Source organism: Schistocerca piceifrons, chromosome 6, assembly GCF_021461385.2.
Source record: "Schistocerca piceifrons isolate TAMUIC-IGC-003096 chromosome 6, iqSchPice1.1, whole genome shotgun sequence".
Classification (NCBI taxonomy): domain Eukaryota; kingdom Metazoa; phylum Arthropoda; class Insecta; order Orthoptera; family Acrididae; genus Schistocerca; species Schistocerca piceifrons.
In genome coordinates, this window is record NC_060143.1 from 584,607,997 (window position 1) to 584,625,383 (window position 17,387).

Sequence of the window (17,387 nt, forward strand, 5' to 3'; positions counted from 1 at the left end):
GTCAAAAAAAATTGATGAATATGAATGCAGAGTTATCCCATCCTCTTTTCTGAATTGGAGCATTACTTGATTTTGTTGCACTGGTAGTGCAGCTGAAAATTCTGTACTCTTCATTCGCATAAATAAATTAATTGAAGCTGAAGCAAGCTTCTCTTCAAATTGATATGTCCAGGCTGTGGCTGCCCTGACTACAAAGCCTGCTCTATGACAAGTAATGTACTATAAATAGGACTCAGTGTTAATAGCTGTAAAAAACGTTTGTTTAGAAAAATGCTGTTGTTGTCAAGTAAATATTCAGGTACTAATAGCAAATAAACACCAGTTGTATCATAACACTGAAGAGGCATTAGCTTTTTTAAAGTGGCAACTTTCTTACTGTTTTAGTAAATTGATGCACCAGTCACAGATTAGGGCTTAGGCCTGTTCCAACTGACCAACTGGTACTAACAAGGCAGTATCAGGAGTGGTCTATGATCGTGGGACATGTTAACAGCGTGTTGCCAATCCTTTCCAGCCCTTAGTGCCAGTGCACGAATCCTGATGATGTCACTGCTTCGTTATTTGAGCATCTCCTGATTTGGCCTTTCAAGGGATAAGTGGACTTCGTTCCAGATCATGCTACCTCCAGAAAAAAATCTTTGTAGGTATCAGGAGTCAAACCCAGATACTTCCACACTGATAGCTACAACACTAAATATTCGGCTATGGTGGCTGTCCTTACCGATTTACATGATTAAATTTAATTGCCATAAACATGAATAGTATTGATAGTTTAGTGACAGCTTATTGTTAATACAGTATACACTTTCAGTTTCTATGATGTTTTTGTCATGTATTAACATGTAGTTTGACTCACTGCACATCCCTGCAGTGTCTCCTTCTGGATTGGTTGTACATAACATGAATGAATATGTGAATGAATGAATGAACGGAACACAATATGTAAAAGTATGTCTGAGTTCACAGACGTGAAACTTTGTTGCAGATGGGCCACGGAGACTGTGGTGTGAAAGCTGAGGAGGAGGATGAGGTGACTCTGCCAGCAGCGCTGCAGGAGGAAGCGGCACGCGAGCTCCGCGAGGACGCGTCAGTGCGTGCCCACGGCCTGCAGCAGATGCGCTCCTGGCTTCGCACTCACCCGGCCATCCGCAACTGCCGTACTGATGCTCCCTTCCTGTTGCGCTTCTTGCGCACCAAGAAGTTCAGTGTGCCGCTCGCGCAGGACATGCTCGAGCGCTACCTCACTGTGCGCCAGCTCTATCCCCACTGGTTCCGTGGGCTCGACGTCGACGACCCCGACCTGTCCGATGTACTCGACAGTGGGTGAGTGTAGTGGACTTCTCTCTGGTATCACCAAAAGTCATTGTATTGGGCTGCTGTGGCCTGTAACAAACAGTAGGGTGGTGACGTGTGATGTGGAGGCTGCCATTTGAGCTTTACTAATGAAAGCTGTGTCAGCCACCGGAATTTGTCTGGCACCTCCAGACTGTGTGCCAACATCTCACTTTCCATCTCTTTTGTTAAACTGGGACATTAAACTTTTTGGCGGTACCTACCCGGTAGCTGTGCTTGTTAGCATACCATTTCCAAGATTTGGGCAGCTGCACCGACCCTAGGTCGAATCTGCCTGGCAGAGGACCGGTGTGCTGGCCAGCCTGCATGTGGTTTTTAGGTGGTTATCCACATCTGACTAGGTGAATGCCAGGCTGGTATCCAAGTACTGAGCTTCAGTTACACGATTTTCAAAGATTTGGAAAATGTTTACACACTCCTACATGTATTCCTCCCAGGGGTGGGGGTAATGGGGTGGTGACAGGAAGGGCACCTGGCCATGCATTAATTAACTATGCCAAATCCAATAGTAACCATGCTGATCCCATGTAAATGTGAGACAAAAGCAAAGGAAAAACCAGAGAAAAGAAGTTTAAACTTAGTGATTGTCCTGGTGCTATTTAATAGGGTTTTAGACTGGAAAGCACAGGACCAGTGCCAGACCAAACATTTCAGAAGATAAAGGGGTCATGTTTGAGGCAATACAGATGCTTCACTCAGAAACAAATGTTACAGCAATTAAGATTAATAATGTTATAATATTGAGGCTTCAAGAGAGCTTGCAAATGATCACCTCCATTGCTCAGGGAACTGTCCAAACACAACTCAAGTTTTGTAGAACTTTTCACAAAAGATGAAGGCTGATGGACCAACCTGTATGGCATCCTCTGACGAACCAATATGTGGTAATCACGAGGTGATTACTATGGACTGTAAGGCAGGCAATCCAACACCTGCCATTCAAAAGAACACAGAGCATCCTGTATTGCTTTAGTATTGTGCAACCTCATATTATCATGAAGCAAAATCACAACTTTTTTATTGATATCCCCTAGATATTGAAGAACAAGTCGACTTCTCCAGCTACAGAAAATGGTTGAGCCTCCACCTCTAGAGAGCAGGAAAGCTGGTACTGATGGAGAAGATCCTTTTTGCTTGTATTTCTACCTTCACAATACATGATGGTCACCCATTTCTTCCCCTATTCTCTTCTCACTTGCTTGTCTATTTTATCTTGTTTGTTGTTGTGGTCCTCAGTGCAGAGACTGGTTCGATGCAGCTCTCCCTGCTACTCTATCTTGTGCAAGCTTGTTCATCTCCAAGTAACTACTGCAACCTACATCCTTCTGAATCTGCTTAGTGTATTCATCCCTTGGTCTCCCTCTATGATTTTTACCCTCCACGCTCCCCTCCAATACTAAATTGGTGATCCTTTGATGCCTCAGACCATGTCCTACCAACCGATCCCTTCTTCTAGTCAAGTTGTGCCACAAACTTCTCTTCTCACCAGTTCTATTCAGTACTTCCTCATTAGTTACGTGTTCTACCCATCTAATCTTCAGCATTCTTCTGTAGTGCCACATTTTGAAAGCTTCTATTCCTTCTTCTCTAAACTATTTATCATGCATGTTTCACTTCCATACATGGCTACACTCCACACAAATACTTTCAGAAAAGGCCTCCAGACACTTAAATCAATACTTGATGTTAGCAAATTTCTCTTCTTCACATACACTTTCCTTGCCATAGTCAGTCTACATTTTGTATCCCCTATGCTTCGACCATCATCAGTTATTTTGCTTCCCAAATAGCAAACCTCATTTACTACTTTACATGCCTCATTTCCTAATCTGATTCCCTCTGCATCACTTGATTTAATTTGACTACATGCCTTTATCCTCATTTTGCTATAGTTGATGTTCATCTTATATCCTCCTTTCAAGACACTGTCCATTCTGTTCAGCTGCTCTTCCAGATCCTTTGCTGTCTCTGACAGAATTACAATATCATCAGCAAACCTCGCTTGCTCAATACCAGATTGAATAACATCTGGGATAGACTACCCCCTTCTCAACCACTGCTTCCCTTTCATGCCCCTTGACTCTTATAACTGCATCTGGTTTCTGTACAAAGTGTAAATAGCCTTTCGCTCCCTGTATTTGACCTGCCACCTTCAGAATTTGAAAGGGAATATTCTAGTCAACATTGTCAAAAGCTTTCTTTAAGTCTACAAATGCTAGAAATGTAGAAATATCAACATTTTCAAAAGCTTTCTTTACTACAAATGCTAGAAATGTAGATTTGCCTTTCCTTAATCTATCTTCTAAGCTAAGTATAGCCTCGCGTGTTCCAACATTTTTACAGAATCCAAACTCATCTTCCCTGAAGTCTGCCTCCAACAGTTTTTCCATTCAACTGTAAAGAATTCGCGTTAGTATTTTGCAGCCGTGACTTATCAAACTGATATTTTGGTAATTTTCACACCTGTCAACACCTGCTTTCTTTGGGATTTGAATTATTATATTCTTCTTGAAGTCTGAGGGAATTTCCCTTGTCTCATACATCTTGCTCACCAGATGATAGAGTTTTGTCAGGACTGGCTCTCCCAAGGCTGTCAGTAGTTCTAATGGAATGTTGTCTACTCCCGGGGCCTTGTTTCGACTTAGGTCTTTCAGTGCTCTGTCAAACTCTTCACGCAGTATCATATCTCCCATTTCATCTTCATGTATGTCCTCTTTCACTTCTATAGTATTACCATCAAGTACATTGCCTCTATATACTCCTTCCACATTTATGCTTTCTCTTCTTTGCTTGGAACCGGTTTTCCACATGAGCTGTTGATATTCATACAGGCAGTTCTCTTTTCTCCAAAGTTCTCTTTAATTTTGCTGTAGGCAGCATCTATCCTACCCCTGGTGATATTTGCCTCTGCATCCTTACATTTGTCCTCCAGCCATCCCTGCTTAGCCATTTTGCACTTTCTGTTGATCTAATTTTTGAGACGTTTGTATTCCTTTTTGCCTGTTTCATTTACAGCATTACTATATTTTCTCCTTTCATCTATTAAATTCAATATCTCTTCTGTTACCCAAGGATGTCTACTAGCTCTCGTCTTTCTGTATACTTGATCCTTTGCTGCCTTCACTATTTCATCTCTCAAAGCTACCTGTTTTTCTTGTACTGTATTTCCTTCCCTCATTCTTGTAAATCGCTCCCCAATGCTCTCCCTGAAACTCTCTACAACCTCTGGTTCTTTCAGTTTATCCAATACCCACCTCCTTAAACTCCTACCTTTTTGCAGTTTCTTCAGTTTTAACCTGCAGTTTGGAACCAATAGCTTATGGTCAGAGTCCACATCTGCTCCTGGAAATGTCTTACAATTTAAAACCTGGTTCCAAAATCTGTCTTACCATTATATAATCTATCTGAAACCTTCCAGTGTCTCCAGGCCTCTTCCCTGTGTACAAATGTCTTTCATGATTCTTAAACCAAGTGTTGGTTGTGATTAAGTTATGCTCTGTGCAAAATTCTACCAGGTGGCTTCTTCTTTCATTCCTTACCCCCACTCCATATTCACTTTCTATTTTTCCTTCTCTTCCTTTTCTTACTATTTAATTCCAGTCCCCAACAACTATTAAATTTTTGTCTCCCTTCACTATCTGAATAATTTCTTTTATCACATCATACATTTCTTAAGTCTCTTCATCATCTGATCTAGTTGGCATATAAACTTGTATTACTGTGGTAGGCATGGGCTTCGTGTCTATCATGGCAACAATAATGTGTTCACTGTGCTGTTCATAGTAGCTTACCCAAGCTCCTATTTTTTTTATTCATTACTGAATCTACTCCTGCATTACCCCTATTTGATTTTGTATTCATAACCCTGAATTCACCTGACCAGAAGTCTTTTTATTCCTGCCACCGAACTTCACTAATTCTCGCTATGCCTAACTTTAACCTATCCATTTCCTTTTTTTAAATTTTCTATCCAACCTGCTGGATTAATACATCTCACATTCCTCGCTCCTATCCATAGAATGTCAGTCTTATTTCTCCTGACAACAACATCCTCCTGAGTAGTCACACCTGGAGATCCAAATGGGACACTATTTTACCTCCAGAATATTGTACCAAGAGGACGCCACCATCATTTAAACATACAGTAAAGCTGCATGCCCTTGGGAAAAATTATGGCTTCAGCTTCCCCTTGCTTTCAACTGTTCACATTACCAGCACAGCAAGGCTGTTGTGGTTAATGTTACAAGGCCAGATCAGTCAATCATCCAGACTATTGCCCCTGCAACTACTGGAAAGGCTGCTGCCCCTCTTCCGGAACCACACATTTGTCTGACCTCTCAACAGATACCCCTCTGTCATGGTTGCTCCTACATTACTACTCTCTGTATCACTGAGGCACGCAAGCCTTCCCACCAACGGCAAGATACATGGTTCATGGGGGACTTCATCTCATTTTACTTAAATTCTATTGTTCAGTTCATCTTCTTTTGTGCTCAGTGTTCCACTGGCATATGAACCTTGCCTCTACAGTACTGCAGCAGGATCATACTGTGGCCTCCCTCCCCACTTACCCCGAGTTTTCACTCACATCCAGTCCCTTGCTACCTTCCTCAACTTCGTCATCAGCGCACAACATGCCCACTGTGTTGCATGTTGAGGGAATAGACACTGGTTAGCTGTTCTGTCTTTGTGTCAATTAACAAGTTTATATGTGATTTTACTTGTTTCATAAAATTAAGAACTCTGTAAACCTTTTGTGCAGATTAAGAGAAATACATATAGTAAGCTAGTTATATGATGAGACAACACTTGTTTTACCTAAATGGAGTATCAGACCCAGATTTTTCAATTGAATGAGTGGAAAATATCAAGGAGAAAAGATCTGTGGTTCAAGATATAAAACATGTAGAAATATGTAGTAATATCATAAAAACTCTTCAAAGAGTTAGCCAATGATACATAAACGACCCATGCAGGATGTCTCATTGCGGATGGATATCATGTTCCCACAGAAAGAGACTCTGCCATTGTGGACAAATACCTTCAGCTTATTGCTAGTAACCTATCTTCAATACAAAAGACACTAACAGTTCCCTCTATTGATGCTCTACAGTTCCTGATCCTTTACCACTTGACACTTTACACAACACTGTCAGTGCCACCTCCCTCTACATTAAGATCCCAAATTCCCCTGACCTTGTCACTGCTGAAGAACACCTTACCAAATAGCTAACTGACTACAAATGTACAACCTCCTTCCTGATCACCATGACCATCTACTCTGTCAATCTAAAAAGTTCTAGAATGCATTAATAAAAAATACAGAGATGTTAAGATGTGGTTTTAATGCTTCAGGGGTTCTACCTAGCCTCCCAAGCCTCCTACCACTTGAGTACAATGTGTGGAACATTCATACAACCTTGTGAAACTGTGAGAGTCCTACTAAATTTCTGCATTTTGTGGTAGGTGTGTATCCATAACACTAAGTCATTTCTTCCAGAAGAGAATTGTTGACATTTTGCATTTCAATCAAGCCACAGCAGGTTTTTTTTTTTTTTTTTTTTTTTTTTTTTTTTTTTTTTTTTTTTTTTTTTTTTTTGGGGGAGTCAAGGCGTTTGGGACAGACTTTGCACACATTTTTCTCTTCTTCAAAACATTCTGGAGAATGTGTTAAACACTTCATTTAGAGATGTTGTTGCATGGTAATTTGTGACAGAACAACATTGACTTACTATGGTCACATGTCCACTACTTACTACTGAACTCACTAGTTGAATAGACATTAGTTATTTACATTTGTTAGCACAAGCTGCCACCATAGTTAATGCATTGTTGTTGCCTGTACACAAAGAATAAAATCAGGCTCAGAGCTTTTTGGATAGATAGTACATATCCTCACCCACAATTATTTCACCTTCAATGAATCACCTGCAAAAGTATTCACAGTATGGTCGTGGGCTCCCAAAAATCACCATCCTATGGCAACCTTTTAATGTACCATCTACAGGAATTCTTCACAGCCACCCAAAATACCTGGTACAGATTCATTGATGACATCTTCATGATCTGGACAAGGAGTGGGTACACTTTATCCATATCCTTCCAGAACTTCAATGCCTATTTGCTCCCCTGTCCTCCTTAGCCCAACGAGCCACCTTCCTTGATACTGACTTCCACCTCATCAGTACCTCCGTCATACCACACCTACCATTTTGACGGCTGCCATTCAATCCCTTCCGTGCTGTCCAGCCACCTGTGGTTGTCACATCTGCAGCAATGAGCAGTCCCTCTCCAAACATGCAGAAGGTCTCACAGGGACTTTCACAGACCAAAATTGCATCCCCTACCATGTACAGAAATATATCTCCTGGACCTTGTCTCCCCAGTTACCTAACATCCCCATCATACCCACTGTCCAGCCACAAAGCAACACCCCTTCATGACTCCGTACCACCCAGGACTTGAGCAACTGAACCACATTCCCTGCCAGTGTTTCAAGTGCCTCTCGTTGTGTCCTGAAATGAGAAATGTGCTCTCTACTATCATTTCCATCACTCCCACAGTGGTATTCTGTTACCTACCCAACCTATGTAGTGACCTTATCCATCTCTACTCCACCTCTGCTCCTAACCCCTTGCCCTATGGTTCACATCCTCAAAAAAACCTAAAATAAAGACCTCTTCCATGCATCCTCTCACTATGCCGTGTTGGCAGTCCTGTCACAGGCATTTCCTATGCCACCAAAGGCAAAGGCACCTGTGAACGCAGCCTTAATGTCTTCCAACTTACCTGCAACCACTGTGTGGCATGCTTTGTGGGCACAACCACTGACAAGCATCTGTTCACATGAATAGCCATTGCCAAACTGTCACCAAGAGGCATCTGATGCACTCAGTTGCTGAGCATGCACGATAGTGAACATTAGTTCAGTAAATGCAACTAGTGAGTTTATAAATACAACTTTTCCCATGGAATAGAAGTAGTTTTATGGAAAAAAACATTTTTAGTTTGTTTCTAAAATTAATTTTGCTACCTGGAAAATCTGTGGGGTGGTGATCAAAACTTCTGTAAGCAAGCTGAGATGTCAGAATCTTTACAAAAGTGTCCCTATTATCATTGTTGATGCATTGCACATATTATTTTTATGGCATACTTCCATGCAAGGGAAACTTACTTTTGAAATGCTGAGTCTATGATTAGGCAGTTTCCTTATAAATAATCTTGCAGCTCTTCAAGTACTGTTCAAAAAACACAAGTTTCTTATTTAATTACTACTCATTGCTGTCAGAGGTCAGTCAGAGTGATCACAGAGTCTCTTGAATTGTGTTTGAACATTTTCCAGGTACTTGATTCCTCTGCCAGAACGTGATGAACATGGCCGACAAGTCCTTCTGTCCTGTGCAGGTATGTCTTGACCCCTTTGCATACTGTATCCTATTCTATCTGTGTTAAATGCTTATTATTTGCTTGTGATGACCACAAAAAAGTAAAGATAAAGGAAACATAAATGTAATTTCCGTTGTTATTGAATTTAAGCACTTAAAGTATTGTGAGAATTACTTTCTGAAATAAATTATGTGCCTGCCTTCCTTACTCACTATGCAGTAGTCTGTATTAACTGTAGTACTGCTTGTTGGTTTCAGGTCGATTTGACCCTTACAAGTACTCTTCAGGACACATGGCTCGCTGTCATAGCCTGGTGGTTGAGGCACTTATGGATGAACCGGAAAATCAGATTCGAGGATATACCTACCTGAATGATGAATCTGGTCTTCTCATGGGCCACATCAGCTTATGGTCATTCACAGACATCAGAAGCATGCTACGGTGCATACAGGTACACTAAATCTGAAGCCATTTCAGACAAACATGGTGCATACATGACACAATCATGACCCTAGTATTTCTGTTTGTTGGGGTGGGATAGTGATGACTTGTAAGCTTAACTCTGGAAAGCCTGGAGAAATTTTATGGGTTTGGTATGTGGAAAATATACTGGTGGAGAGGAGGAGGTGGTAAGGTTCCCAGTAGCATTGTTAGGAGGGGGAGGAGTTGTTAAGGGGATAACATGCGAAACTGATCAAAAGTGGTTTATATTATAGTTCAAATTACTTATTAGTTGTCACAATATTAACAGTCTGCTGTTACCAAATGTCACTAAAAAATTTCAGTTTATTTGTAGTTTCCAAGTAATGTGGTCTTCATTCATAAGTCATTATGAGGCATTTTTGGCAGCCAAGAGAATGACACCAGCTAAAGCACGTAAAACCGTGTTCTCCCATGTTGACAGCATGCTTGTTATTGTAAAACCCATAGAAATGGTTGGAGTGGTCTCAACCAATCTTGGTACATGTATTAGTCACTATCTGGAAAAAATAGTTCTGCATGACTCCTAGGACAGCAACAGAAAAGTGGGTGTGGACAGCAACAGAAAAGTGGGTGTCATGTAACAATAATTGTGGAATACCTGGAGAAATATCAGCCAAACTTAGTATACATGTCATTTACTACCCAGCAAAAGATATTCTTGGGTTATACCACCTCCAGCATCTCTGGGACTATAATGGGTGAGTAAGTAGGTGACTGTAAAAATAATTCAAAATGAACTATTTTAGTATCAGATCCATAGCCTATGATGTTGCTAAGCTGGCTGGTGACAGGCATGATTTCATGCCACCCCTGAGGGCATGGACATACATGTATGCATATACATACATACACAAATACACCCACATTTATGGGCAGCACTGTAATTTGTAAACTGTACAGGATATTTCAAACTTAGCGAAGGCATCTCTAGTAAAACTTGGCTGATGATTTAATTTTAATTTTTCACAATAATATATAGAATTCATCATAGACATGACCAAAGAAATCTGATGTCTTAAACTACATTTCTGAATGTGCAGGGGAACAAGAAAGAAGATGTCACTCAAACTCTGTTGACAGCACAGTTCTATTACATATGTGAAGTTCTCAGAGCTTATTTGATCTGCGATCAAAGTTGCTCAACAGCACCATTAAAGCTGTCTCTCTGTAAATTATACCTGTGATTCTAAATTTTTTGTTTTATTTTTATACATGTTTATTTTCAATGTGCACTGACTCCATTTCATTTTTACCTGACCCATGTATTCAATCAGTACAGTCACTAATAGAATTGGCATTGCAGTACAATATATACCTTATAAATACAACACATGTTCTGACTACTTTGTGGTAAATTCCTTCCCTTTGTTATATGATGAAGGAATAGAAACCACCAACTTCGTATGTGCTGAAGAATAAATTTTATTTCAGAACTGTACAACACACACATGAAGAAATGAAATATTGTGTGACTAGAGCCTCCTGTCAGATAGACCGTTCGCCTAGTGCAAGTCTTTTGAGTTGACGCCACTTTGGCGACTTGCGTGTCGAACACATGAAGTACAAATATGGGAGGAAACTGTGCAAAGACAAAGTTATCAAATAACATAGATCAAAGGGTCTGCAAGTCAAAACTCAAAGGTACTCCTTTTGTGGTCAAAAGTCACTACAAATTGAAAGGCATTGAGCTGCAGACAAGCACAATGAAAACAATGCTAGATATATTCAGCTATTGGACCAAGTCCTTCATCAGACATAGAAAACTCACAAACATTCACACAAACCCAGCTCATACACATATGGCCACGCTCATCTCCAGGCACGAAGATTGTTATTCCATGTTGGATTTTCCATTGTTTGAGCTATGTGAAAATATGTCAATGACAGAAAGACATAGTTGTTTACAGTAGGTAGTGAATGTTCTAAAATTTCAGATTTCTGCTAGATATGGAAAAATGAAGAAAGGTAATCAGTTATCTGACTTGCAACACATTAGTTTTACTAAGAAAGAATATTGGGTTAAAAGATTACAGCTTAATGGTTGGAGAATTTACAGTCACCTGACTTACAGAGGATCAGCGTTATTAAGGAAGCGTACTGTATAGAGCAATTAGTAAGAAAACTTACAGTGTGTATTGAAAAAATATCTGATCGTGTACAAAAAATTGCAATTTTGTTTCTAAACATGAAGCAATGCAATGGAAGAAGTCATTTAACATACACTATTTTCATTTAGTTTTATTTTCTTTGAGGTTTGCCTGAACTGAAGTGTAATTGAAGGTGTATCACTACATTTTTGTTCTCATGTGAATAATTTGGGAGTAAAGGAGACAACCCCCAAATAGCACACACACTTAGTGTGTTGCTACAGTGTGCCAGCTGCAGTTCAGCAGGTAGACTGGGGCAAGTGGTTGGATTACATGGAGTGGGGAGAGGGAGGGAAGACATGGTAGGTGGGAGTGAGGGTTGGGGACGGGTGGCTGACAGCTCAAGAGGAAGATAGCAGGTGTGCAAGACAGGAATGTGTGAAGGATGTGCCCGGGACAGAAATGCGACACATGGGCACTGGAACCAGTGAGTTTGTGCAGTGTACGATGATGAGGAGTGGAATGGCAGGGGCTGCAGGACAGAGGAAGGAGAGATTGTTGGCCAGATTGTGTGGGTGCAGTGGCTTAAAAGAGATAGAGGATAGGAGGACTACATCATTGAGTAAAACAGAAGTGATATCTGTTGTTCCCCAAGGTAGTGTTATAGGCCCTTTGCTGTTCCTTATCTATATAAATGATTTTGGAGACAATCTGAGCAGCCGTCTACGGTTGTTTGCAGATGACGCTGTCGTTTATCGACTAATAAAGTCATCAGAAGATCAAACTGCAAAATGATTTAGAAAAGATATCTGAACGGTGCAAAAAGTGGCAATTGACCCTAAATAACAAAAAGTGTGAGGTCATCCACATGAGTGCTAAAAGGAATTCGTTAAACTTTGGTTACACAATAAATCAGTCTAACCTAACAGCCATAAATTCAACTAAATACCTAGGTATTACAATTACAAACAAGTTAACTTGGAAGGAACACATAGAAAACGTTGTGGGGAACCAAAGACTGGCAGGACACTTAGAAAATGTAACAGACCTACTAAGGAAACTACTTACACTACACTTGTCCTTCCTCTTTTAGAACACTGCTGCATGGTGTGGGATCCTTACCAGATAGGACTGACGGAGTACATCAAAAAAGTTCAAAGAAAGGCAGCACGTTTTGTATTATCGCAAAATATGGGACAGAGTGTCACAGAAATGATACAGGATTTGGGCTGGAAATCATTAACAGAAAGGCATTTTTTGTTGCCATAGAATCTTCTCACGAAATTCCAATCACCAACCTTCTCCTCCGAATGCGAAAATATTTTGTTGACACTGACCTACATAGGGAGGAACAATCACCATGATAAAAGAAGGGAAATCAGAGCTCGTACGGAGAGATATAGGTGTTCATTCTTTCCACACGCTATATGAGATTGGAATAATAGAAAATTGTGAAGGTGATTCGATCAACCCTCTGCCAGGCACTTGAATGTGATTTGCAGAGTATCCATGTAGATCTAGATGAACATGGTAACTCCCACTTACATAGTCCAGAAAAGCTGGTGTGGGACAGGGGTCCAGTTCTGCCACTGAGTGGTCAACTCTGAAAGGCCACCACCAAACTGTGGCCACAAGCATTCTGGTGGTCAGGTGGTTGGTGCTCCTGCACACATAAAATGTTGTGCGTGAATTGTAGCATAGCTGGTATGTGAAATGGCTACTTTAACATGTGGCCCCACCTCTGATGGAATAGGATAAGACTGTGACAGGACTAGATTAGGATGTGCTGGGTGGGTGTTATACACAGATCTTCCATGGTCGTACGACCATTGTGGCAACGGGTGGGCAGTGGGAATGACATAGGTATGGAGCAAGATATGAAGGTTGGGTGGTTGGTGACATACCACTTTAGGTGTGGTGGAAAGGATTGTGGGTAGGATACCCCTTATTTCCAGACACAGTGATACATAGTCATATGCTGCGTGGGGTGGTCGCATGGCCTGAGGCATCTTGTCACGCTCTGCGCGGCACCCTCCATTGGCAGTTCGAGTCCTCCATTGGGCATGGGTGTGTGTGTTGTCCTTAGCATAAGTTTGCTTAAGCTAGACTAAGTAGTGCGTAAGTTTAGGGACTGATGGCCTAAGAAGTTTGGTCCCATAAGACCTTATCACAGATTTCCAAAAAAATAGTCATAGGCCTGCCAATGGACATCGTTCACTTGCCCCAATCTGGGATGATATTGTGTAATAAGGGGAGTACAACTTTGCAATTAGTACTTGGTGGTGACGGGAAGATTAAGGGTGTCATCGGATATGGTGTGGGAAATATGCTTGTGGACTAGGTTTGGTGGATAATGCTTGTCTGCAAAGGCATTTAAGAGATCTTCAGCATACTAGGAAAGACATGAAGATATCATCAATGAACCTGAATCAGACAATGAGTTTAGGATTTTGAGAAGCATAGAAATGAGTCAGTCAGAAAGGCTCTTTTATGAAGTTGGGACCTGATGACAGAAGCATTTTTGTCTTGGTTACTGCAGTACTATTATGTTTCAAGAGATGTTGAGGAGGTCCCTACTGAGTGACTGCAAAAATCCTCCCTCATTTCACTATACATTTAACCATGAAAAACATAAACCTGTGAATATTCTTCTGGTATTTATTTCTGCCTTGATACAATCAGTAAGTGATGGTGACAAATTAACCAGAACACTCATAGTGTGGTGGAAGGATCCATTAAGTAAAAACTTTAGTTTTAGTTATACTAGTGCAGTACTCTTCACATAATTTGTTGCTAAGGTTATACAACTGTACATAGCTACTTATCTTTCCAGAACTCAACCCCAATGAGGCATAAAGAGATGCATTTCCTTCATGTTCCACATTATGCCAACAAAGTTTTTGAGTTCTTCACTGCACTTATGAATGAGAAGTTAAGGTCCCGTGTTGTGGTAAGTGATAGACAATAATAGTAGTACAAACAGTAATAAAAAGAATAATAATAATAATGTATTCATGTAATCAGAATAAGTGGTGATTAGTTAGTCCATCTGGTTACAGACACATTCTTACTTTTAGTAAGAATATCAAGTGCATGTATAATATGCAGAGTGATGAGGTAACTTGTAAAAGCAAAGTGTGATTGAATTAATTAGTTACCAAAAACCAAAGATTGCACAGAAGCCTCTTCAAGATCTTAAGCATTCTTAATAAATATTTATATTATATAATTAAAGTCACTAACAAGTGCATTGTGAGACGTATAAATACAACACAAAACATAAAAGTTGTGTGTCTTTGTATAAGATAACTAATTCAGTTGTTTATTCAGTTGCTGAAGTCTTTAGATAGTTTCGTATAGGCAGAAGATAAGTCAAAAAGAAAACAGCTCTCTCCCCTTTCTTTATTTAACACAGTAACAAATCTCCTGAATGCTTAAACAAGTACACTGAGTTCATTCTTAGTTTATGTGATGTTAACTTCATTTTAAATATGACAAGAAAAGTTCTGGTAGAATGTAAATAATTTGGAATTGGATGGTCTCCTTTATTAACTACATTTTATCTTTTTACCCAAGTAAATATCAAGGAATCTTACATGTAAAGGAATCTTATTTGTTAACATTTCTTTAAAGTGGTTCTAGGTCATTTACGCAGATGAAAAAGCAGAAGTACATTGTGTACAAATATTTGTGGTATTCTGTATTTTATGTTCCTGGAATCTGAGTTGAGTTTTTTTGCTGCAAGCTTATTTTCCAGTGCAATGTTCTGAGCCTCATGTTGAAGCTAAGACTCCATTCAAGTATGAATAATGCCATAGCAATTTAGCTTCCTGCATAATATGTAGGGATCTGTGGAATCTGATGCCTTTGGAACATGACTGGAGACAACAGTGGGATGATTATTTCTTTAATAATTTTTCAATTTGAAGAGGTAAAAAAGAAAAGACACCTTCAAGTACCTAGGACATAAATTAACCAAGATAGGAAACATCAAGGATGAAATTTCAGAGAAAATAGAAAATTGTTCAAATTTTTTTATAGTATGTTGGACATAATTAGAAATTGCAAATTCCTGCCGAAGCAATGATCATGATGTACAAGTCATAGAATCTTACTGATCAGAATGTTGGACTTGGACAAATCTGAGCAGAATACAAGCAACAGAGATGTGCTTTGTATGAGGAATCCTCATTAAAACAATAAGAGGCAGTATAAGAAATGAAATAATATGAAACATGCTGCACATTGAGCTCTTAAAAGAAACTATGGAGAGCGATGGGCTTATATGGTTTGGCCACATTAAAAGAATGAGATCAGAAAGATTTTTGAAAAGAGCCCTAGAATGGACAGAATCTGGACAAAGACCAGTTGGAAGACCGCAAAAGCGGCAGAGAGACCAGGTGAAGGATGATGTGAACCAAAGAGGAGTGTAATGGGAGGAAGAAAAGGGAGGCTCGGAAGAGGCTCTGTGAATGACCTGCATAAGCAGAAACATTTTAGCAAAAGAAGACCTCTGTCAGGGCACCCATATCATATAATGCATGGTTTTTACCTGTAGAACATTCTTTATAGAAAGCCTATTGAGACACATTTCGCAAGTTCTGGTCAGAAAAACGAACTTGTATTCTACTGTGAACCTCATTCTCTTTTTATTCCTTTCTCCCCCCCTTTTTTTTATATGTGACAATGACGACTGAAAGCAGCACATTGAAGCTGTAATTAAGTGTGATTTAATTTCCTTTATGTTTTTGCTGTTGTCCTGTTGCATATTTAAGCCTGCCTAGGATGTGCACCTCACTAGTAAGCCAAAACATTGTGGCGATCTGCTTGACAGGGCTTCGGTCAAGGTTTGGAATGCAGTACTGCAGAAATTCTGCATGGTGTGGACTCATCAAGTCGTTGGTAGGTTTCTGGAGGTACATGGCACTGTATGAGTGCACAGAGATCACAGAATTCCTCTAAATTATTGACTGGTAGTTTGAAGACACAGTGCTGGTGCCCAAAAACATCCTATTTGTGCTTGATTGGGTTCATATCAGGCGAACTGTGTGAAATGATCGTATGGCATTTATTGGCCGGGATATCCCCTTTGGGGTTTAGCGGCCATATTGCAAGTCTTTTTAGTTGACACCACTTCAGTGACTTGCACGTAAATGATGATGAAAATGATGATGAAGGACACACAACACCCAGTCCCCTGCTGGGAATCGAACCCGGGCCCCCTTGTGTGGTAGGTGGTTGCGCTACCACTGCACTACGGAGATGGACCATGTGGCAAGGATGTTATCTTACTGAAAGATGCCTTTGCCTTCAGGGAAGACATCGAGCATGAATGGATGCAGGTGGTCAGCAATAATGTTTGTGTGCTGGACAGTTGTCACAGTACCTTTGATTACGCAACAGGTGCCCAAGTGAATGTGGCATTTTATTGCACCATCGGATCTGCCACAGATCACTGCTTATTCTTCTTTACAACACAGACAAGTCTCTGACCTCCATATTCTGTGATGAAGCGTGGACGTCAGACACCTTGTCACCAACCCATAGTTTCACTGTCCTTTGACCTGTTTCTGTAGATACTCGTGACTGTATGGAGCAAACAGCTGACCAGCTACACATGTCCAAGATGCTCATTCTCAGGCATTGTGGTATAACAATCAGCTCTTTGTTTGAGTTCTTTATGTCAGGGGATTTTGCCATTTGCAATCCTTATCCTCACTAGAATGATTTTCGATTTGTCTCCGCCTTGCTAAAATACTTTCCTTATGTAATGTGCCTGCAATGTCACCAGGCAGCTTTCAGCCTCACAGTGGCCTGTTGTCATAATGTTTTGGCTCATCAGTGTATGTCTTGAAGCACTGACACACCACATGTATGTCTTGAAGCACTGACACACCACAAAGAATGGCCTCTTCATGCCAGCCCAATATTGTGCTACTCAACTAGAAACAATACCACAACCACAATAATTACTGCTTTCTTTCTTTCTTTCTTTCTTTCTTTCTTTCTCTCTTTTTTTTTTTTTTTTTTTTTTTTTTTTTTTTTTTTTTTTTTTTTTTTTTTAAAAAAAATAACTGA

The 17,387-nt window shown here is 40.2% G+C and overlaps 1 protein-coding gene across 1 annotated transcript in view; it reads left to right on the forward strand.

Moving 5' to 3' along the window:
* Positions 1 to 17,387, forward strand: part of LOC124803473 (clavesin-2) — a 45,600-nt gene that overhangs the window by 12,586 nt on the left and 15,627 nt on the right. Inside the window, exons 2-5 of the mRNA XM_047264664.1 lie at positions 986 to 1,323; positions 8,696 to 8,757; positions 8,997 to 9,190; positions 14,143 to 14,259. Of these exons, the coding sequence (XP_047120620.1) occupies positions 986 to 1,323; positions 8,696 to 8,757; positions 8,997 to 9,190; positions 14,143 to 14,259 (711 nt within the window). The remainder of the gene's footprint in view (positions 1 to 985; positions 1,324 to 8,695; positions 8,758 to 8,996; positions 9,191 to 14,142; positions 14,260 to 17,387) is intronic.